This window comes from Phyllopteryx taeniolatus, chromosome 15, assembly GCF_024500385.1.
Source record: "Phyllopteryx taeniolatus isolate TA_2022b chromosome 15, UOR_Ptae_1.2, whole genome shotgun sequence".
In the NCBI taxonomy this organism is placed as follows: Eukaryota; Metazoa; Chordata; class Actinopteri; order Syngnathiformes; family Syngnathidae; genus Phyllopteryx; species Phyllopteryx taeniolatus.
Window position 1 is genome coordinate 2,211,482 of NC_084516.1, and position 22,792 is coordinate 2,234,273.

At 40.2% G+C, this 22,792-nt stretch overlaps 2 protein-coding genes across 2 annotated transcripts; both read left to right on the top strand.

Annotated features, from left to right (window-relative positions):
• The first annotated feature begins 1,565 nt into the window (after nt 1-1,565).
• miga2 (mitoguardin 2) lies at nt 1,566-12,643 on the top strand. The gene is made up of 15 exons (XM_061800209.1): nt 1,566-1,693; nt 2,806-3,023; nt 4,471-4,675; nt 4,770-4,885; nt 5,133-5,265; nt 5,657-5,787; nt 6,377-6,494; nt 8,270-8,376; nt 8,472-8,584; nt 8,706-8,778; nt 9,405-9,491; nt 9,627-9,725; nt 10,493-10,627; nt 10,695-10,865; nt 10,959-12,643. Exons 2-15 carry the CDS (start codon nt 2,928-2,930, stop codon nt 11,148-11,150), a joined length of 1,776 nt encoding a protein of 591 aa, XP_061656193.1. The 5' UTR covers nt 1,566-1,693; nt 2,806-2,927; the 3' UTR covers nt 11,151-12,643.
• A 179-nt stretch (nt 12,644-12,822) lies between these two features.
• On the top strand, nt 12,823-21,409 carry dolpp1 (dolichyldiphosphatase 1). Its single transcript, XM_061800210.1, has 8 exons — nt 12,823-12,970; nt 14,616-14,716; nt 15,585-15,669; nt 15,874-15,973; nt 16,723-16,821; nt 16,938-17,066; nt 18,214-18,303; nt 18,388-21,409. The coding sequence occupies exons 1-8, from the start codon at nt 12,850-12,852 to the stop codon at nt 18,422-18,424; spliced, it is 762 nt and encodes a 253-aa protein (XP_061656194.1). The 5' UTR covers nt 12,823-12,849; the 3' UTR covers nt 18,425-21,409.
• Nucleotides 21,410-22,792: the final 1,383 nt, after the last annotated feature.

Consider the following 22,792-nt stretch of genomic DNA (forward strand, 5'->3'; position numbering starts at 1 on the left):
TTAAAATACAACTTATTTGTTATTAATATCTTAATTCAACAGGTTTTTATTCATAAATGAAATATTTTTATTTTTAAATTACACTTTTCAATTCGTACATTAAAAAATGTTAATTCACAAATAAAAAAAATAAAAAACATTTCCAGGACTGACAGAAGCACAAACTTGCACAAAAATATCCTTAAAAACATCAGTCTACTAGTGCACTGAATTGTTTCACCAGTGAGGACAAAGAGCATACTAGTACACGGACGTTACTGGCGCTAGTACACCAGGAACCCGGTCGGAGTGGTGATAAGAGGGCCGCGCTGCGATAGCGCCGTCTGACCACAGGGGGCAGGACGCAACGTGAAACACGGTACAGTAACTCAAGACGCATTGAAATAAATGGAAATACTATTAATCCTGCACAGCCACCCAACACCACCAACACCAACAAAAAAAATGTTTTTTTTCAATGTGGGGGCAGTATAATACTTCCTTATTAAGTAAAATGGGCTCTTCTAAGATCAGTAAGATGCAGTTGTTTTTCAAAGAGGATAAAGAATAGGCCTGTGGGTAGTCTTAAATTGTCTGTCTACATGTGTTTCTGCACCATTTGCTTAAAGGTTTTTAACAACCACAACATCGATGCTACTTTCGTTAGCCCGTCTCTGGCAATTTGCATCGTGTTTTAGCATTAAGCTCGTGGGATTTAATGCAAAGTGTTGTTTTTTTTAAAGTACACAGCATGTAATTTTAATATTATATTTCACTGTAAAATATTGTTTTATTATTTAGTGATGTATTATTATTATTATTTTATTGAGAGTCATGGTGAAGAATCCCGTGCTGAGGTACGCTCCCGACTTTATTCTGAAGGAGACATCAAAGGCAAAAAATGCCGCCAAACCACTACTTTTGTCTCAAGGCAGCTACATAATTCTACTCCACATAATTCATTGGCACAAGATGGAGGCAAAGCTTTACATTTGTCTGAATTAAGCTTCTCAACTCACTTCAACGTAAGTCACAAAAGCAATCAATGAAGCTCCTCAAGTCACTTGAACATAGTTCATTGGCGCCAAGATTCCACACGATAGAGGAAAAGCAATAGTTGTGTCTGAATGAAGCTCCTCAACTCATTTCAACATGGTTTATTATCACGAAGATGCCACAAGATGGCGGCAGAGCACTACTTGTGTCTAAATGAGGGTCCTCAACTCATTTCAACATGGTTTATTATCACGAAGATGCCACAAGATGGCGGCAGAGCACGACTTGTCCAAATGAAGCGCCTCAACTCATGAATAATCGTAACTCTGTAACACCAGTGTTACGCTTTGGTGGCGTGTAGGAAAACAGCAACGTCAAAATACACGTGTTAACTTCAATGCTTTTATTTTGAAAGCTCTCCACCTTTTTTTTAGTGCCATGTTTTACGTTCGTATAGCAATCGTTGACTTCCGGTGCGTAAGTAATTCCGCCGAATGTTCCTTTCTAGTCCAATATAATGACAAACCTGATTGGATTGTAGCAATACATTCCTCAGTCTCACTTTAATCCAATTGGTCAGTAGTGCGGAAGTTCCCCCCAATTCCTTCACGTGATTGGCTGTCAGTCGTGTCCATATCACCACCAGCAAAATTTGTGTGCGGGTTTCGCTGTGACTGTGACACAAGAATGCCCTTCCTGTGTTCCTCGGATGCCTACGGTATGTAGAAATGCATCTAGATTCAATATTAATAATCTATTAATCGCATCGCCTGTTGGCTTTTAGCCGTAAAAGGCTTTGAATGTCTTAGCACCCGGCGTGATGTACGGTGAGAGGAGAAGTGAGCCAGGTTAGCCAATGTGCTAACTAACGTCACTTAATGTCCGCTTGCCTGCTCGCTTTAAACGGTATCTTTTTTCCCCCTCTGAATGTGTTTAAATCTAAATTAAAAGGTGTAGGTGTGTATAGACATGGCTGGTTATTTATTGCCCGTTTTCTACAGCTACGTCGGCTAACGGCCTAGCTTGATTTGCACCGCTAATGTAGTTCCTAATTTAGAATAGATGTAAGGCAAATGTTTATTTTGTATTTATTTTTTAAAATAATTATTACCCAGTTTTTTTTTTTATTGAGCCAAGGAACACATTTTACTTTGGGTAAATCTTACCTCACACAACCTAATACATATTTTACAAAAAGTAAAAATACACTGATATAATGATGATCTCGTTTTAATGTTTCACAAATGTAACCAACTAAAATTTATTTTTGTGTTTAGTGACAAGTTTCAGTTAAAAATATTCACCAATAGGTCGTTGGGTCCAAAATTCGGAGTGGTACTCCAAGTCGAGGAGTCACAATTACCTTTTAAAAAAAAGTGCAATTGAACCAGTATTTGTGAAGAGCAGTGTGCGTAGTAGTATGTCATGTACTTAAAAAAAAAAAATAATAATAATTCCACAAAGATGGAAGTCACTTGTCACGTTGCAACTGGAAGCATGGTGTTGATATTTTATGATCCTCTCCATTTTCAGTGCTTGTAGCGTCAATACGCAATTGTAAATTATTCGCAAACAGTGGGGGGTTTGCTGGGTATAAAAATCGTAATAGTATATAGAATAGTAATTAGGGAAAAGATTTCGAACGTAGTCGCCAACGCTGTTTTTGCTTTCTTTTTTTGTAAACACGTGCTTTCTGGCCACCTTTCCCCTGCTTAACGGTTAATGCAAGCGTAATTACCTCCCCTTGTGTTAATTCCCTGTCTGGAGCTGCAGGAGGTTGCCTTGTTTACAGGGGGCCGACTTTGCGCTCATATCTTTTTTACGTCGCAGGGTAACACGACAGATGAAGGGACGGTAAAAGTCAAATCCCCCGAGCTAGGCTCATCCTGGTGCTTCATGTGAAAGCTTTTGGCATTTCGTCGGAGAGCGGTTGCCACTCGCTTCACCCGGAGATGTCCTTGAGAAGAACGGAAGGCGTGTCCATCGCCCAGGCGTTAGCCATGACGGTTGCCGAGATACCCGTGTTCCTCTATTCCACGTTTGGCCAGGTAAAGACGGGTACATTGGTCATAACCCAAATGTTTACCAAAAAAAAAAAAAAGTGTCTATAGTAGTTTGTATGTAGAAGCTCCTTAACCCAAATAATTTTTGATAATTCAATATTAATTATTTCAATTATTTAAGTATTCATAATTTCATTGATATCCATGAATTTTAATTCCGGTATCCTAAGAGTATGTTTGCCTAAGTCATACTTGAATGTTTTGGGAAAACAAGATTTTTTTTTTTTTTATTTATTTGAATTTGTTAAAAATGACTTGAGGCTAATGATAAGTCTTGTTTTACAATGAAATAGAAACTAAATGTGTATTAATTTTATGAAATTCCTTATTTCTGGTGAGAATGGTAAAATCGTTAGCCTAAGTCTAAGTCATTTTTATCTAACTGTTACCAAATCAACACAAAAATAAAAATTTGTTTACAAATTTTTTCCCCCCTTGTTTAAATTTTTTTTTGGGCAATTATGATATTAATCTAAAATGCGAAAAGTCCGGTTTAAAGCATGTTTTAGTCTCAATAGAAATCAATTTGTTAAGCACTGTGTATGCATGTATTTTTACATTTAATAAACGTAAAGTAAGGTTATCTTTGCTATTCCGGGAAATGTTTACATGCCTGGATAGGTGCCGCACACGGAAAAAATTGTTGCTGCACGTAGAATGCCGCGGAGATCATCTCTCGTGATTGGTCCGTTTTAGTCACATGCTGCGATGACGTCCTCGGCGTTGCCCCCGGTTATACATACCATCTTCGCCGCCGCCTTCTCGATCGATTTTGCAGCAAAATTAAACGTATCATCTGGTCATCTCGGTCCATTTGTTCTAGCAGACACTGTTCCACGGTCGCCATTGTTGTTGTTTTGTTCCTTGTTCCGGAAAGGAAAGTAAAAACGGCTACGGTAAATGGCCAAAAAATGCAGAGGAAACTCCACACTGCGGCGTCCTAGCCAATACCAGCCGTAGCGACAACCGGCTTGGAGGAGAGCTGCAGTACATTTTCAAAATTGCGTGTGTGGGTTGTGCTCGAGTATAAAGGTAAACTACGCACGGGACAGCTGCAGTGACGTCAGCGCGGTCACTGCCCGCGCGAGTATAAAGAAGCCTTTAGTCGTTACCATTTGAATGCTAATTGTCGCTGAAGGTGTCCCCACAAACTCTACTCTCATTCGCTGACGCCCACATCACTCACCAGGCGAGGCACCGCCTTTTAAAGCCTTACACGCTCAGTTACAAATACTACAGTAGAATGTGAGGATGGTGACCCCAAGGGGACTAAAATAATACCTGCACCTCACATGCGCAGCATTGTTTAATAACCCCAAATGAATTTGTATCCAATTACTCAATTAATTGATTGATTAATTGATAATCGTTCATCAATTAAACAAATATTCGATAACTGCAGCCCCAGTAAGATCTTAATGTTTCCTCTCAGTCCATCTTCTCACAGCTGAGGCTGAGCCCCAGCTTGAAGAAGGTGCTGTTCGCCACGGCGCTGGGCAGCGTGGCGTTGGCGCTCACCGCCCACCAGCTGAAGCGGCGCGGCAGGAAGAGGAAGCAGGCGGTCCAGGCTAAGGAGGTGCCCGTGGGCGTGCCCGACGCGCTGCTCAGGACGGGGAGGCCGTCGTCGTTGAAGAGAGGTAGCCCGCTAACGGCCAGGCTACGTCGGGTGTTTGAAATGTTCACCGTGACGTCACCATTTCAAAATGTTTTTTTTCATTGTCTTGTGCGCAGTTCCGCTGTCGGGCCGGCAGGTGATGAGCCCCAGCAATCGCAGCAACGACACGCTGAGCGGCATCTCCTCCCTGGCGCCCAGTAAACATTCAAGCTCCTCGCACAGCCTGGCATCTGTAAGAACTCAGTGTGTGTGTTATGATATATGTTGCCAACCCCTGATCCGCATGCATACATTATTTCTTTTACAAATGTATCAGACGGCCTGTCAGAAAGAGAACATCCGGCATCACACGGTCTCTTTCGATTCTTACTGTACATTGAGTGCTGGTCTAATATGTTTATTAAGCATTGTGTCTATATTTGTATATGATACAGTTTCTCTGTACTCAGCTTCTTAATTGGTACGTCTCCCACTCACAGATGCGGGTCGCGACCTCCCCGAATCAGTCCGTCAATCCGCCGACCCCCTGGGAGGCGGAGGAGGCCACGGCGGCGACGGCGGGGGAGCCGGCCGCAGTCGAGGACTCCAATGCGGAGAATCTCTATCTAATGGGTGAAATCATCTTTCCTATTCATAATTAAGTTACATTATGCACCCCTCCCAATTAATAAATGTCCCATATGTCTTGATAAAAGGATAGAGAAAATCACTTAACATGAACTCGTCACGCTGCGGTTGAAATCAGTTTAGGGGGGCAATTTTGTCTCATGCAAATGCTGAGTCGGATTTTGACGGCGACAGAGGCCGGAGTTATGCTGCGTTCACACCGGATGTGATTGCATATAAATAGGCAGCTAACAAAAGATTTGCATGGTTGTTTCATTTCATACTTGTGGGCAAGCACACTAGACAGACGGTTGTTTTTAAACGAGCTATCAAAAAGTCAACTTTCTATAATATGTCCCTTTTAAGTGTGACTCTAAGCGCGGCTCTTGTGCGTCAGGCATGGAGCTGTTCGAGGAGGCCCTCCGGAAATGGGAGCAGGCGCTGCACGCGCGCCACGGCCGCAGAAACTTGAGCGCCAGCAACAGTAGCCTGCCGCTGCAGGGGGCGGCGTGCGGAGACGTGCCCACGGTAAGTGTCGTGTGTCGGCTGGCCTGTAAAGTTTCATAGGACCTGCAGACCAGACCTTCCATTGTGCGGTAAATTGAACCCCAGTTTATTGCGGGTGAAAACCTTACAATACTGAGAGATTCCAATAAATTAGTATTTTTTGGACAGTTTTCCCCTCCCATGTTTTAAACACAACCAAATGTATTAAAACACTAGAGGTGAGTACAAATATCCATTAATCGATATTCCCGCCTCCACTTCAACATTGATTCAGCAACCACTCTGAATCAAATTATTTTCTTAGGCTTTAATTTTCAGTGTTTGTACATAAAGGTTTACTTTTTTACTGTATAGTCACAAATTAAAAAGTTATTGTGCACATTTTTATTTTCAGATGTTTTATTGCTAAAAGAAATTGCTGGCATATATGTTCACATGGGCATAAAAATAAATATGTAAATATTGTCAACAGGTAGTCTAATTGGTTTATTTTTACTCTATTTCATTTTTTAATGTTTTAAAATATTTTTAAATTTTATTTATTCAATTTTCCTTAATAGCTCCCTATTAAGCCGCCCCCACCAAACGTTTTGGTTTTCCCTCCTTCCAGATGGACGCTCACAACAAAATGTTTGCCGACAAGCTGGAGACGCTGCTGCACCGGGCGTACCACCTGCAGGAGGATTTCGGCGGCAGCATCCCCGCAGACATCGTGTTGGCCGATTTTGGTAGGAAAACACAACAGCAACAACAAAACTGGTTAAAGATAGACACACAAAATAAACACATAGTCGGGTTGAAAGCGTGTGCACAAATTAACAAGATGGACATCAAGCAGATCATAGACATGAAGAAAATGAAAGTGAAATAGATACAGAGAGAGAGACCCCTAGAACAGGGGTTGACAACCTTAAATACTCAAAGAGCCATTTGGATAGTGTCCCACAGGAAAAGACAAAAAAAAAAACGGGTAGCAACAAGCCCCTTTTGCCATCGAAAGGGAGGATAAACACTGCAGTTTTTTTGTAACCAGTATGTGAAAGAAACCATTGTGTTGCATTTAGGAAATTAATGAACTGCTACAGAAAACACAATTTTATTTCTGCATGTAACAAAAAAATTTTGAACTCTGACAAAGACATTTGGTTGACTTATAAAGAAAATTGTCGATGCGTATTTCAGTATTTCTCATGCTCACGAAATTAAATCATCCACCTGCAGCCAACCAAAAATGACGTCTGATTCTGTGTTCCGTCATCTTTTTGCACATGGAGCGTGCAGTCAGCTGTCAACTTGAACTTGAAAGTACACTACTATTTCACAATATCAAATATATATTTGCAAAATAATAGCCAATTAAAATATGTATTGTACTTGCTTAATGTGATTTCAGCTCCTTAACCTCAGCGCACAGCCTCGGCACATCCGTACTGTAAGACTTCATTGTCACACATGATTGCTAGTTGTCGTCTGTGAGGCGGGAGCGATGTCTGTTTTTAATATCGTTCATGTAGCACGTCGTGTTGAACGCTCTGTTTTCTTCCCGAACTTTTCTTGGATTTATCCACAGCTTACCTGCCGGTGGCTCAATAAATCTTGGTGCCAGGTGTCACACATCAGTGGTCGCGACGCATATTTTGTGCAACAACAACAACAAAAAAACATTTTGTTACAAGAGCCGTACTTTACACTGAGACAATCGTCTCCGCGTAACGACGCGTCCGATGCTCGCGAGGAACTGCACGGTTGTTCGTGGCGAACTGCGACAGATTAATTGGATAAAGTTATGCACGATTCATTCAACACATCAAACCAGATGATTGGTGAGAGCTAGCCATCTACCGCTAACTAGCAGCGAAGCTAACTAGCAGGCTTAGTAGAAGCAGATGTTGCCGGCCAGCGTGGGTTTACGCATTTTACGGTACTGTGGCCGGCTCAAAACAGACCACAGCCACGATGCCGTGAGGGATCCTGGTTAAAGTTAGCCATAAACTAAAAATAAAATCCATTCCAGAGTACAAAGCAGTCGCCAAAACGCACCAGCCAGAATGCGTCATGTCTTCTCTGGTGTTGTGACAAAATCTGCGACCAGGACTTAACCAGGGGGCATTAGATGGTTTTCAAAGAATCAAATTGGATTTTTCATTTGTTGGCTAATGACATGTCTTTATTACGGAATAGTACAAGGAGTAATGATCCGTTACTGTCAATGCGAAGAGCTATCAGAGATTTGAGGGCAAGTCCAAGCTCAAGTTCTAATATAGTCCAACCTATATTAAATATAGCACTGTCGTCTTAGTCATTATATATTCATTAGATCACGTCTTTCTTGTGTGGGGGAAAAAAAAAAAAAATCACTTTGGTTGTTGTTTTACAATTGATGTCAAAAAAGTGCATATGTTCCAGATTTGATTTAACATTTTTTTGGTGTTAATAAAATGTGGTCCTGTTTCATGTGTAACACATACACGTGCTGTCATATCCCCCCCCCCCCCCCCGACAGAGAGCGAGGGCACGCTCATCTTACCCCCGATGGAGAGTTTCCGCTTGCTGCCTGACGACGACGCTGCCACAATATCGTCCGACGACTCCTTCTTCTCCGCCGCCGAGGTCAGCTCAGTTCACAATACTTGGAGGTACTCACAATGACGACCACATCTCGACACTCATTTATTTTTATTATTATTATTATGATTTTTCTGTAGATGTTTGACTCCATTTCGCTACAAGACCGCTACCAGCTCCTAAAGCCCGCCGCACTCTACGAGGACGCCATGGCTCGCGTCAGAGAGGACCGGGTAGCCTACAGGTCGCTGAGGTACCATTTATTAGCATTTGTCTCTGTTAAAGCATAGAAATGATGTTGTGAATGTTTCAGCATTCACACACAATTTTTTACTAATTCTATTCCTTAGTAATTTTTCTATATGTCTTACCAGGACTGAACTACTTGAGTGTTACGGGGACCAAGACTTCCTGGCCAAGCTGCACTGTGTGAGACAAGCGTTCCAGGTGGGTTTACGTGAATCTCATACAAAGAGAAGGTAAACTGCTGCGTGATCAACATAAAAAATAAAGTCAAACCGCTCATGATTTCATAGGAAGGGTGAAGCGCTGTGTGATCAAAGTAAAACTATTCACAAGTACAAAAGTAAAGTAATATTCAACTACCCGGCACTCACAAGTTCAAAGAGATGTTGAGCTGCTCCGTGATAAAGGTAAAATAAAGTAAAGCGACTCACGAGTACAAAAATACAGTAAGACTACACAGTACTCATGAGTACAGAGATGTTGAACTGGTGCGTGACAAAAGTAAAATAAAGTAAAACTACTCAATAGTACAAAGAGAAGGTAAACCGCTGTATGATAAAAGTAAAATAAATTTGTGAGTACAAAGTAATATAAAGTAATGCCACTCACGAGTACAAAGAGACAGTAAACTGCCCCACCCCCCCAAAATCCCTGAAGTCTCACGACATCGCTGTGACTTGATGACAGTTTTAATGGGAGCGTTTTGTCTTTTTGATGTGTATTTGTCCAGGAAATTTGGGTTGAACTCCAAATTGTCACAGGTTTAATATGCCTCATTCTTAATTGAACATAAAGATTTGTTTTGATTTGAGCCGCATGTCATTTAGGTGCTGTTGCTGGACGAGACTCACCGCACATTCTTCATGGAGACCGGCAAGCAAATGATTGCCGGCTTAATGGTGAAGGCCAACAAGGTGAAGCGCTAATACTGTACATACACAACAGTGAACCCCAGTTTATTGCGGGGTACTGCACTTTTTTGCTGTGCGCTTGATAATAATATTAATAATCATTTTGATGATAATCTATAGTTATGTTGTCATCTTTAGAGTCCGAAAGTGTTCCTGGAGAGCTACGAGGACATGCTGCTGTACACTCAGCGAGAGGAGACGTGGGCCATCACCAAGATGGAGCTGCAGGGCCGCGGGGTGAGCTGCGTGGGCGTGGCTTCAAATGGGCTTCGGCCGATCACATTCATGTATTTATATACATATATTAGAGGTGCAACGATTAATCGACGACTAATCCATTATCAAAGAAATCGACAACTATTTTGGTAATCGATTATTCGTTTAGAGCCATTGTTTAACTTGGAAATTGGCCAAATCCTCGAAATGTTAGTAAACATTCTAATTTTTGTCGTCTTCCATGAAGGCAGAACGATTATTTTAGTGATTAATCATAATTAGACATTTGCAAACATTTGCTTTTACTTTGGAAAACAATGATCAACCTTTTTTTTTTTTTTTTGACGTGTCACAAACCAAACCAGCAACTGAATCAAAAGCAGTTTGTGTTTGTATTTTCTGCGCCGTCAATATGAGATGTCTGTTTTTGAATAAGGAATAGAAATGTTGTTTTTTTTTGTTCATCCAGTTCATCGATTCATCATTAAAATAATCATTTGTCGCAGCCCTAAATTATATAAACTGGCAATGAAGTAAATTCTTATATGGGTTTAATCATTTTAAATATTTTTTTTTAAAACAAGCAGTGGTAAAGGATTAAATATACTTCGACGTTAAATACAACTGAACTGCTCTGAACAAATGTTCTGTACTGGATTAAAACCAAGTTGAAGTCACTTAACATTCTGCACATTTGAACACGGAATTTCCTGATTCTTTGCAGACCACCTTTTGAGAAATGACTGTGGCACTGTTTAGATTGATTGCATAACTATTTATATTGAAAGGTGGTGTGCATGAGCTTCTTTGACATCGTGCTGGACTTCATCCTGATGGACGCCTTCGACGACCTGGAGAACCCGCCCTCGTCCGTGGTGGCCGTGCTGAGGAACCGCTGGCTCTCGGACAGCTTTAAAGAGACGGTGAGGACGTCTCGCCTACGCGCGCACGCACGCGCGCACACGTGGTTTTAGCATGTTTGTATTTCAGGCTCTGGCAACGGCTTGCTGGTCCGTGTTGAAGGCGAAAAGACGTCTTCTCATGGTTCCCGACGGCTTTATCGCCCACTTCTACGCCATATCGGAGCACGTGAGCCCAGTTTTAGCTTTTGGCTTTTTGGGCCCCAGGCAGCACTTGAGTGAAGTGTGTACTATATTCAAGGTACGTGAGTAGTAGATAAGAGTCATTTTTTTGAAAGATTATTGGTGCAAGGGACCTAGAAGTGTGTCTGTCCTCCCTTGCCTCCGTCCGCAGCAACAAATCGTGCAGTACCTCAAGGACATGTTCGACCACGACAAGGTGCGCTTCACGTCGGCGCAGTGCCTGGCCGAGGACATCCTGAAACTTTCGCACCGCCGGAGCGAGATCCTGCTGGGCTACTTGGGCATCGACGGCCTTCAGGAGCTTAACGGGGGCCCGGCCGGTGACACGCAAGGACCCCACTAAACTGAGGGGGGGAGTGGGCACCCTCACCCCTCCTAACTCACTCGTCAGGTTCTCGGCTCCTATCGAGAAGTGCATCACGGAACTAAGGACGCGTGGCTTCTCCACCGTCACCTTCGTGGACATCACGCATCCTGTCGTTTTATATTAAATATTTGCCATTTTGCCCTGAAATTCTACTTGAATCTTGTTGAACTGCAACTATATATTGCAGTGCGAGTTGTGTGTGAATAGCAGCGTATGTTACTCGACAGTAGGCTGCTGCTATTGCTAGTTGAAAGCAGGGGTGGGCAACCTGCGGGCCGTGTGGGGCTTCCCAGATGCAACTACAGATAAAACCTTAAGAGAAATCCAAAACATTTCAACTCACAAATGCTCATACACTACTCACAAAAAAGCTAGGGATATTTGAGGGAAATTTCAGGATGAACACAAAGTTCACCATAACCTTTGACCGGTGAACTTCATTTTGAACTTCAAAGGTCAAATAAAAATACAATTTCACTTGAAAGTTGAATGTTCCCAACGTTTTGTGAATAATGTATATAATTACAAAAACGTTCATAAATTCAGTGTGGCCGCTAAGGTTTCCCCATGCCTGAGTTGAATGATGTAAGCAGCTGGTTACAGTCCTCGTTTTTCTTGAATGTTGATTTTTAGACATGTTTTAAGAAGACACTGATCATATGAAGCATAAAGACAAAACCCAACACACTGTTTTGAAGAGAACTTTGACTCGGCGAGGTGTACACTGTCAACCTCCACCATGGTTTCTCCAACCTTTTTAGATCCTATTTGGTGCCCCCCCCCCCAAAAAGACCTAAACTTGCCAAAATAATGCACATACCGCCGAAATGTATTGACATAAAACGGACTCTGCCGTGAAGTTGTGTTTCATTGTGACAATCGTGACCTCCCTCACTTTTGGGAAACTTGGAAAAAGCCTTGAAGATGTATTTTTGTTGGGGGGAAATCTGCCATTTTGCTGGCTCTCTGCGTGAACGCGGGTAGAAACTATGAAGCTTGATGTTGAATTTAAGAGGGAAAACGTTACACTGATTATAGTTATGTCTTTACTTTTAATCATACCATATGTTCATATCATGGTAAAAATATATGATAAACACTGTACATAAGAGATTATCTTTCCCAAAGAGCTACCTATATGAAGACTTACGATTTATAATTTGTCTGCTTTCCATTTTGATTTCAAGATTTTGTCTGCTTGTGCAATCCGATCCCTCATGGACTGATCCATATTTTTTTTAGTATGTACATCAAAAGGAGAAAATGCAGTTACAAACGAAAAAGTGAGTTTGAGTTTCTGTGTTCTGCATGGGAAATTCCGTCTTATTTTACGGTGATGATTTATAATTGCCGAGGAAAAATAAGTTGTTTTGGTGACCTCGCCATGCCTTTTTTCTATTCTTTAATTTACAATGTCTGTAAATGTAAGTATTAAATGCTATTTTTGGTTATTAAATAATGTTATGCCACCATTAGGATTATTTAACGCAATGTGGAGTAATACAAACCATTTTTTATTGTATTTTTTTTTTCCATTTTAATGTATTAATTTTATTCATTGTTTTGCTCCGTTCAATGATTTTTCTCTATGAACTTCCGGCTCTCGGATCCCTTTGCTGTCTGATTGGTTGGGGCAAAAGGAGCTTCGCGGCTCACCATTGGCTGGCCTTGCGCGATGGGCGTGGTCTCCTGGATTGCCCGGTGGTTGTGTCCGGGTAAGATGGCGTTGGAAGAAGAGTGCTCGGCGCCAACTCGGTGGCGCGCCATATCGCTAACACACGTCGAGTTCGCCGAGGGTAAGTTGAGTCGGTGTTTCTTCTCCCGACGACCGACGCCTTAGCGTTTTTTCGTGTGTTGTCTTCCGTGAATGGAAACGGCAGTTGTCCATAGCTGCCAAATTGTGCGATACCGTGAAGCGCGGTACGTCAGCGGGGCTGCAAAATTGTGAGCTGACGCGCATGCGCACTCTGCCACAATGGGTACAATGAAGGCTAAGCGACTTAGCTTGTGAGACGAGTTGATATCGGCATTTATTTCCTAATACCGCTTTCAACAAGCACCTCACATCCTGAGCTACGCGCACATCTTTTAACCCGAGAAAAGTGAACAATGCATGGTTCATGTTTGATAAATTCAAGCAGGGAGTGTTGCTAACAGACGCTAGCTGACTGGCCTCATACTGTTAGCATGGCTAGCACTAACCCCAATGAACACCTAGCGTGTTGTTTAAAAGATTAGTGAATATTTAAACAAAGAACTAATGTGCTGTGATAGTGTTTCCCTAATGTAAAAGCTGGGTGCCCAAAATGGGTCGTGGGTGAATTTCTAATTGGGTTATTATCCAGCATGTGTGTCGTTAGTCATCTTCATGTACAGGTAGTTGACTAAAAGTTAGAGAGAGACCATTATGCTTTGTTTCAGGGCCGATACTGATTATTAGTTGTCAAGGAGGCCAATAACCGATTTTTGTTTGCAGTAAAATTGAAAATATCGGTGTAAAAACTAAAAAGTATTTCAAACTCCAACACTTTGTTTAAATGCCTTTTAAGCATTGTTTTTAATTAAACAGCTTTTCAGATTTGCAACTTAGTTTTTTTTTATAAATCTTAGATGCATACATCTTTGTTTTAAAATTCGAATAAAGTGCAGGGAACTTCCACGCTCAGCATGTCTTATAGAGTTAAAATCATTCACTGCCATTGATGGCTTTTGAAGTCAAGTATCCATGTTAACTGAGCGGGCTAGCAGGTAACGAGTTCCCCAAAGTTTTCAACATTAAATAAAGTTTTCCAAAATTTCAATGTAACTGAAATGTTAATTTTTCACTTATATTTTTTTTCAAAGTTCAAACAAAAGGTATGGGGAATTTCCATGGTCAGCAGCATCGCTTATAAATTTAACTGAAAATGTGAATAAATAAATGGTTCTCTGACGTTTACCCATTTCGTATCTCTGATCAGTCGTTGGATTATCAAAAAAGGCACATGCCGATATGCGTCAAAATGGCGAATATCGGCTCAGCTGATAATCCATCGATCCCTACTATTTATGTTACTTTCTATATGGTGGACCTAGAAAGTTGGTTTTAAAATAACCACTAAAAATTCCTATATAGTGATTAGGGAGTAGAAAATGAGGGAAAATGATTCCCTCATTCCCTAAAAAACAACCAAACAAATAAACTATGAACTGGTTCATTTTTGGACCGATGAACTTAGTTCAAAAATTTGAATTGTGAGCTATGAACTGAACTACTTCATTTTTGAAACGACGAATTGAACTTGGTCGAAAATGAACTTTCCCAACACAATCCTACATTATTTCACATCGCAATATATATCGGAGGTTTAAAAATCGCAATGTCATCCCCCTGAATATCGTCCAGCCCTAGTTGGGCGTGCCCCAACATACGAGTCTTATGGTCGTGCCTTGTGGTTTCAGATGACCTGACGGGACACCTGCTGGCCTACGTCAGCCTCCTGCCCATTGCCATCCTCGTGGGCTTTGTTACGCTCATCGTGTTTAAACGGGAGTTGCACACGGTAGGTGGGAAGCGAACTGGCGCCCATTTCTTACAGTGAACCCCCACGAATGTGAAGTAGATTTTCCGGGCTTCCCCTTTCGCTGCTTTTGTGCTCAGGCCACTGGCCTGTCTAATATCAGTATTGCTTAGCTGCCAAGGAACGATGTTGCGGTGAGTTGTGGAGCTTCTTTAGTATTGCTTTGGCGCACCATATTGTGGCATCTTGGTGCCAAGGATCTATGTTGAAGTGAGGTGAGGAGCTTCAATTAGTCAGGCCATAGCCCTGTCATATATAAAAGCAGTGCTCCATTACCTTCCTGTGGCATCTTGGTGACCAAAGAACTATGTTGTATTGAGTTGAGGAGCTTCCTGAGTAGTGTTTTGCCACAATCTTGTGGCATCTATATCTAAACCTTTTTTTCTCCTATTCGTGGCAGGGCTCACCCCCTAACACTGTACTGTAGCATCTGTTGTCATTCCTGTTAGCCCATCTATAGCGTTTTGGGTTATACGATAGCATTAATCGAGTGGAAGTTTCTTATATGGTTTTGTTGAATGTTTTGTCTGCATAAATAGCCAATTTTATTTTTGTTTTGTTTTATGTTTCAGTTTTACAGTAAACTTGTATTGGGAGTGCCAAATAAACAGCTCGAAGCAAGCACGCCGTGCGTCTTATTTGGAGAACTGTGCAAGCCAGTCTTCTCTTCGTTTCCTCAAAGTGATGTTATATGATAGTCTCCAATTTCTTGATGGCAAGAAAGTGACAACAGGCGCTTAAAAAAAGTTTTAAAGCTGTGTTTTAATGGGTTTAAATGCTATAAAAACAACAACAAAAGTGATGTCTCTTTCATGGATTTTCCCTGCGCGTTAACGCCGTGTCTCCGCAGATATCCTTCTTTGGTGGGCTCACCCTCAACGAGGGCGTGAACTGGATGCTCAAGCACATACTCAGAGAGCCGCGCCCATGTGCAGGTAGAGAAAACGACGTACCTTCGTCTTTTAGTATCAAATATAACCGACCGTAATGGCACATAAAACACAACACAGGTAAAACACGCGACTTTCTGAGTACAAGTCCTTTGTTCGTAAAACGGTAAAGCTACGACGCGAGTTCAAGGAAAACCCCCAAAGTCACAGTTTAAACTTTGTGACGACGTTGCCGTCGTTTGTCCGCAGGGGCTCACTCCATGCTGAACACGGATTACGGGATGCCCTCCAATCATTCCCAGCTCATCTGGTTCTTTGTCGTTTACTTCTTTCTTTTCCTTTATTTAAGGTGAGCATGACACAAATATATGTGTGTGTGGATATACAAAGTATGCACACCCCTTTTCAAATGCCAGCTTTTGTGATGTGTGTATATATATATATATATATATATATATATATATATATATATATAAAAGTGAGACGAAGATAAATCATTCCAAAACTTTCCCCACCGTTAATGTGACTTCTAAACTGTTCAACTCAACTAACTTTTTGAGAGGGGTAGTAAAAATAATCTGAAATAATAACTGGGGGATGTGGCTGTTTTCAGAATTAACCAATCTCAATCAAACTCATGTTAAATGGTAGTCACTACACACCTGACACCATTTAGAGTGCCTCTGTTTAACCCCAAATGATTTTCAGATGTTCTAGTAGGCTTTTTGTGAAGTTTTTGTCATCACGTTGGATAGACCACGTCAATTAAATGTGGAGGGAATTACGAACAGTTCCGCATACCAGTCCGTGTTAGCGCAGAACCCTCTGGCCTCCGCGAGAAAGTGAACCAAAATGTCAGGAAAAGCCAACTAGAACATCTGAACTTTCACTTGGGCTTAATCAGAGGCATTTTAGATGGCGGCCTGTGTGTTCTGACTCCCATTTAACACAAGTTTGAATGTGGTTGGTTAAAAATGTGGCATTTGAACAGGGGTGTATCGGCTTTTTATATCGACTGTACATATTTCCAACTTTGCCTGGATTGCATTACGTCTGGTTCCAACTCGACTGAGTTACCCCCCCCCCCCCCCCCCCCAGAATGCATCAGACCAACAACGCTCGGTGCGTGGACCTGCTGTGGAGACACATCCTGTCCATCGTCCTGCTGGGCGTCGCCTTAGCAGTCTCGTACAGCAGGTATCCTCCATTTCGATGACGTTTTTACAGCGTCGTACATGTGCGTAATCCTCGGCGGAGGTCTCTGCTCGTTACCGTTGGCCTTATTTGTAGCTGACCCGTTTGCCGTTTCCAAGGGTGTACCTGCTGTACCACACGTGGAGCCAGGTGGTCTACGGCGGCGTGGCGGGCAGCGCCATCGGCATGGTCTGGTTCTTCATCACGCAGGAGCTGCTCACCCCGTTGTTCCCCAAAATAGCGGCATGGTAAGACCACCGCGATGATGACATTCTCAGCCTGACTTGTCACTTTATTAACAATGCAAAAAAAAAAAACTGACTTTTTATTTTTTTATTTTTTAAGACACAATATCCTTTGTTTGTTTATATTTGCCTCCAGCAAGTGGTTGAGGTGTCACTTGATGGTTAAAAAAGCTTTGTAATGGGCAAAAAAACAAGCACATTTACATATAATACTCTCCTTTGAAGAAAGTCATGGAGCAAAGGCTATTTTTAACAGCTACTAATCGGTCTTTTTTTTTTTAGTGTATAGAAATATTGAACGAAATAGTCACGTTTGGAATAGTTCACATTCCAATGCAAATGCACAAATGAATATTTAATGTAGTTTGATACACCAAATTTTTTTTTAAATATGCTCTACCAAATTGTCATAGAAAAGAGGGTCCTTAAAAATGATTTGCTTTATTTATGATTAAACTATCTTATCATCTGCTTTTAGAATAATCAAAAGTAATTTTGAATACATTTTAATGTTTTAAAAGCTAATTAAATTAAAATATTTGTTGTTAAAATAATTTCCATATGTGAAATATTTAAACAAATATAAAAAAGAATCCTTAAATAATTGAAAATCATTTTATAAAGAATTTTAAAGTAAGAATATTCAATGAAATGAATATTTGTCATAAATTTTTTAAATATCCAGAAATATTCTGGGTTTTAAGAAATAATTAAACAAGTAATGCATTGATTTGTTTGTTTATTTCTTATTTTATTTTGGTTAAAAATTCTTAAGAATATAATGAGTGGCAAAATATGGCTAATCTTGTTTGCTGACACCCATGTCACTCACCCCGCCTTTTAAAGCCATTCATACTCAGTCACAGATACTACAGAAGAATGCGACGATGGTGTCCTCAAGTGGACAAAAATAATACCTGCACCATACATGCGCTGTTATTGTTTAATAAAGCAAAATCAAATTTTATCAGATTGCTTGATTATTAAAAAAAAAAAATAGGCGATAGCTGCATCCCTAATTTTAAAATATTTTACTATATATTTTTTGTCATTTTCAAAGCAAAGAGACAGCTTTTATGTCACTACCTTCACACATGGACGGATAGATGGACTTATTTATTTATTTATTTTTTAATTTTACCATTCACAGGCCCGTGTCGGAATACTTCCTGGTGCGCGACACCAGCCTGATTCCCAACATCTTGTGGTTCGAGTACACGGTGACCCGTTCGGAGGCCAGGTGAGGCTCGCCGCTTCCACGACCACGGCTCTGCCACGTTTTACACGTACCTCTTAACATTTACGCCTTGTTCCTATTTTTCAGAAACAGACAACGAAAGCTCGGCACAAAACTCCAGTGAGCCCCTCGCGTGCATTCTACAGAAAAACACTGGCGGACTTTGTGGACTCAGGTTGCCGGGTAGAATTTTTTTTTTTTAAAAAGCGGGGAAGCGGCGGCAGTCAACTTGTACAAACCCCAGCTTGTCGACACACACACTCACGCACACACCTCTCGTCCTTGTACAGCTCATCCATGCATGCCACACCGTGCAAGAGGGCAACTATTTAAACAATAGATTAAATATTTGAACTAAATGCACGCTGATGGGTAACGTTGCTCCCAGGAGCCCAAATGGAGGATTTGCTCCGCCACAAATCGTCATACAGTCATAGCAGCATGTTTTTTTTTTTTTTTCATATTCTGACAGAGGCCTGAATTTTTCTTAACGTCAGACATTTGTGATATGTTAGAGAAAAAAAAATGCACTTTGCGGGAAAAAAAAGAAGGAACTAATTAATAATGAGCTAGTTAAATGTTAAGAAACATCCCTACTCTTTCCGTCAGTTGTCTCGGTCCTGCTATGATCGCGATTATTGCACGACTACAGGGGGGTTTGCGACGGAATTGCGTTCCTACGGTGGTGACGTAACCCCAATTTTTGGGAATGCTAACCTTGCTTAAGTTAATGCAGAAGTAAAGCTGTAATTATAGTTAATAGTTGTGTGTAACATACGAAATACAGTGAACCCCCGTTTATCGCAGGTGATATGTTCTAAACCCATCTGCAATTAGTGAAAATCCACCAGTAACTTTTTAATAGTTTTACCTCTCCCATGGGATTTAAACACATTTAAACTAATGAAACACACCTCAAACACATTTAAACTAATTAAAACACACCTAAACACAAAGTATTAAGTAAGCACCTGTTCTCACTCTTTCACCTTCAATACATGGGAGACTATTGTATAAAATCACTTTGAGGAAAGGAAAGGACTCGCACAGTTCACTGACTAAGAGTCAAGGAGTGCTTGCTTCAAGCTGTTTATTTGTCACTCCCAATTCAAGTTTACAGTAAAATACACATAAAACAAGACAATTAAACATTGCATATTTAAACACAAAAATGTAATATTGTCGAGCGCAAGTCTCTTAGCTCAACGATAAAACATAATCTGAAGTGCCATAGACAGGCTAACGGAAATTAGCATCGTTGTTAGGCGGGTTGTAAACCTTCAAACAACTGCTCCTTTGAGACACACGGAGCAGCAAAGCATTCAAACAACAATAGCCATGGGTATATATAATATAATATTCTCTTTTCTCCTTGGGAACAACTAATATTGCTGCATATTCTCCAGTAGACCTCAGTGCTGTCATGTTGTGGAACAACGTGGTACTACACTGAAGGCGCCTAGCTCGAAATTTGGACTTGCCCGAATCCTGTAAAAACCATAAATAATGGTTGTTTACAAATCCGCGATCTAGCAAGGAACTGTGTATCGCATGTTGAAACTGTCAAGTCGGTGTTGCAAATCTTTTCTCTCTTGCCTTACTGGGATAAATAAAGGTTAGATTAAAAAAAATAAAAATAAAAAATTGTAAACTGAGGCCGCCTTGTATTGGAACAGTTCAACACAGCCTTTTTCAGTGTTGTTTGTTTTGGGGGATGATTTCTCACTTTAGCAGGTAAAATGCATGCTCGATAGGGTTTAAGTAGGGGGAAAATGGACTGGGTCTCTGTCAGTTGTTGTTTTAACGCACGTACAGCGAGACCGTCCTAAACCTTGGACCCCTCTGCAGTCATCGTCTTTTACTACTCATCCATCACCTGGATGAAAAATTTGAGTATATTTGAAGAAATCAGTTTCATTTCATCATACTTTCTGGATTTTGCGGAAACCTTCCATGGGAATGAATGGCAATGATATAAATGGTTATTTTTGCACACAATAATATATACAAACATGAAAATGTGAGGGCGGGGGGGGGAGATACTTTTTTTTTTTTAAATGTTTTATTTTTTTTAATATCCCCTCCCACTTTTCAATGTATTTGCTGATATTTGTTTACTTATTACGTTTTAATACAAGAAATGAAATGTATAGGTGCATCTCAGTGAATTTCAGTATCAGGGCGACATGTTTTTATTTCAGGGGTTCAATTCAAAAAGTGAGACTTTTATTGTATAGACTCACTACACACAGTGGCATTTATTTTTAAAACTTTATTATAGCTTACAACTAACAAAAATGTAACATTTTCCAACTCAAGAAATTCAAATATTACATCAGCAGTCAATGTTTTTTCATATTGAAATTATGTGAGAATTGCCCTCCTAAAAAGTATTTCCCATGTGTTAATGAATGTCAAATTTACAAGTTTCACTTTTTAAACTGAGCTGCCGAAATAAAGAATGTTCTGATTGATTGCGATGCACCAGCATACATATTGATAGTCGGCATTTTTCGGTTCCCTTCTTTGACAAATTTGGCAGTTTATTCCGGTGAATTTATTTCCTTGTAAAGTTTCCACTCCCTGGAATGTTGTCACTTTTACTCTTCTTTGTGTGAACGTTTGTGTGTAAATCCACGTTTACGGAAAAGCAGGTCATTTGTGGACCAAGGTGTTTTTTAATTGTTATGCCTCATTCACGTGGTAGCAGCCCGGGAAAAGAATTCTGGGAACTTTTCTTTTTTTTTTTTTTTTTTTTTTTTTTTTTAAACGATTATTTTCTTGTTCTGGTTTGCTTTATTTTTTATTTTATTTACATTTCCAAGACAACATTCCTTGTCTTTTTAATGAGCGAGCGTGCATCGTGAATGCCGATGTACTTTTCCTTGCTTTTGTCATCATTTTTGCAGAAAGGGAAAATAATAATAATAAAAAAAAAAAAAAAAAGTACATAAAGTTGGTGGTAGCATGTGATGTGGAATTCCTTGGGTGGAGTTCCTGTGTACTGGGGATCAAAGTGTCATCATCAGAATCAAAAAGGGAAGTAGAATTTCTTTTCCTATGTCTATTCTATATCAGGCTGAATAAACGCGTTTATGTACAAAGTCGAGCTTGCGATGTTGCATTCAAATGAGATGACTCGTCTTTTACAACTCTACATTGTCACTCCAGCAAACATTAGTGGAGGCATATTATGTCATAATGAGAGAAGAAGAAGAAGCTTGCTCTTAACACCAATTTTGGTTTGTGACATAAATTAAAAAAAAAAAAAATAGACCAAACAATGGTTCACAACTGGAAACACTTAGTAAGTTGGGACACTTTTAAGTCAAGGTGTTGCGGTATAAAAATTTTAATGACTTCCCCCCCCTTCACGCATTTAGATTCAGAATAAAAATAGATGTTAAATGTGCGCAGTAGAAAGGAGCACCTGCACAAAGGTAATCAGATGATGTGCGATTTGTATGGAACAGGGCAACCTACTTCAAGGAAGATTCTGACCCACTTACTCGGCTCCAGTACACTGAGCAAAAGCAGACCGCAGCTGTAATGTGCCGACAATTCCTGATTTGGGGGAAGTCAGGAAATTAAGGAAAAAGTCCAACTCTGACAAAGAAAAAAAAGATGTACTCCAAAGAAAACAGACAACATTAGGGAAAAACTTAGAAAAGTGTCAATTTGACTTGAAAACTAACTATACTTAATTTTTTAAGGGTGGGAGGGGAATTGTAGTAAACGTCAAGATCAAAAGGTTGCAATTTTAAAAGAAATATTCCCAATCTGATGACAAAAAAATATTTTGAGGAAAACAGTCAGATGAGAATTTTTTTTTCTTGAGGTCAAGATGGAGTTTTTTTATATTTCTTAGAGAAAATCAAATGAGAGAAAACCGTATTTTATTGTAGAAAGTCACGAGTTTAAGAGAAACTGGTTCTTTTTTTCTACAACAAAGCTATGACAAACAAATCTGTTTTTGTTAAAAAAAAATCAGGTTTCACAGAAGGTGTACATTTTCTTGAACAAAGCCAGAAGATTAAAAAAAAAGATATAGAAAAATGTTGAATTTCCCTGATAAAAGTCGCAATCTGATGAGTCTGAAGTCAGATTAAAGTTTTTTTTCCTAGCAAAAAAAAGTCATAAGATTACAGGAAAGAAATGGCGTATTTTGAATATTAAAAGGTCCTTATTTCGTGAGAAAAACGTGTATTTTCAAGGAATGTACAAGATTAGGAAAAAAAATGCCAGTTGCAGTAGCACTGCTGTCAGTGTCAGCCAAAGATGATGGAGAGTGACACAAGTGACGTTTAAAAAATATATATATTTTATCGCCAATATGTCAGTATTACAACGCTCTAAATAAAAAAGTTTAATATTGATAATCTTTGCAGGACAAGGATGTGGAGCCCCCAAATGTCCAAATATTGTGAAGGCCTCAAAGCGCCGACGAGCCGTCCAGGCTGATGTCTCGCATGACGTGCCTAACTCCGCCACT

What these genes read in the sequence shown, in the direction of transcription:
- miga2 (XM_061800209.1), top strand. Translation starts at nt 2,928, where the DNA reads ATGTCCTTGAGAAGAACGGAAGGCGTGTCCATCGCCCAGGCGTTAGCC. An exon ending in CCTCGCACAGCCTGGCATCT is followed by an intron (nt 4,886 to 5,132) that starts GTAAGAACTCAG and finishes TCCCACTCACAG; the next exon opens with ATGCGGGTCGCGACCTCCCC. An exon ending in GTAGCCTACAGGTCGCTGAG is followed by an intron (nt 8,585 to 8,705) that starts GTACCATTTATT and finishes ATGTCTTACCAG; the next exon opens with GACTGAACTACTTGAGTGTT.
- dolpp1 (XM_061800210.1), top strand. Translation starts at nt 12,850, where the DNA reads ATGGGCGTGGTCTCCTGGATTGCCCGGTGGTTGTGTCCGGGTAAGATG. An exon ending in AGAGCCGCGCCCATGTGCAG is followed by an intron (nt 15,670 to 15,873) that starts GTAGAGAAAACG and finishes GTTTGTCCGCAG; the next exon opens with GGGCTCACTCCATGCTGAAC. An exon ending in TTTCTTTTCCTTTATTTAAG is followed by an intron (nt 15,974 to 16,722) that starts GTGAGCATGACA and finishes CCCCCCCCCCAG; the next exon opens with AATGCATCAGACCAACAACG.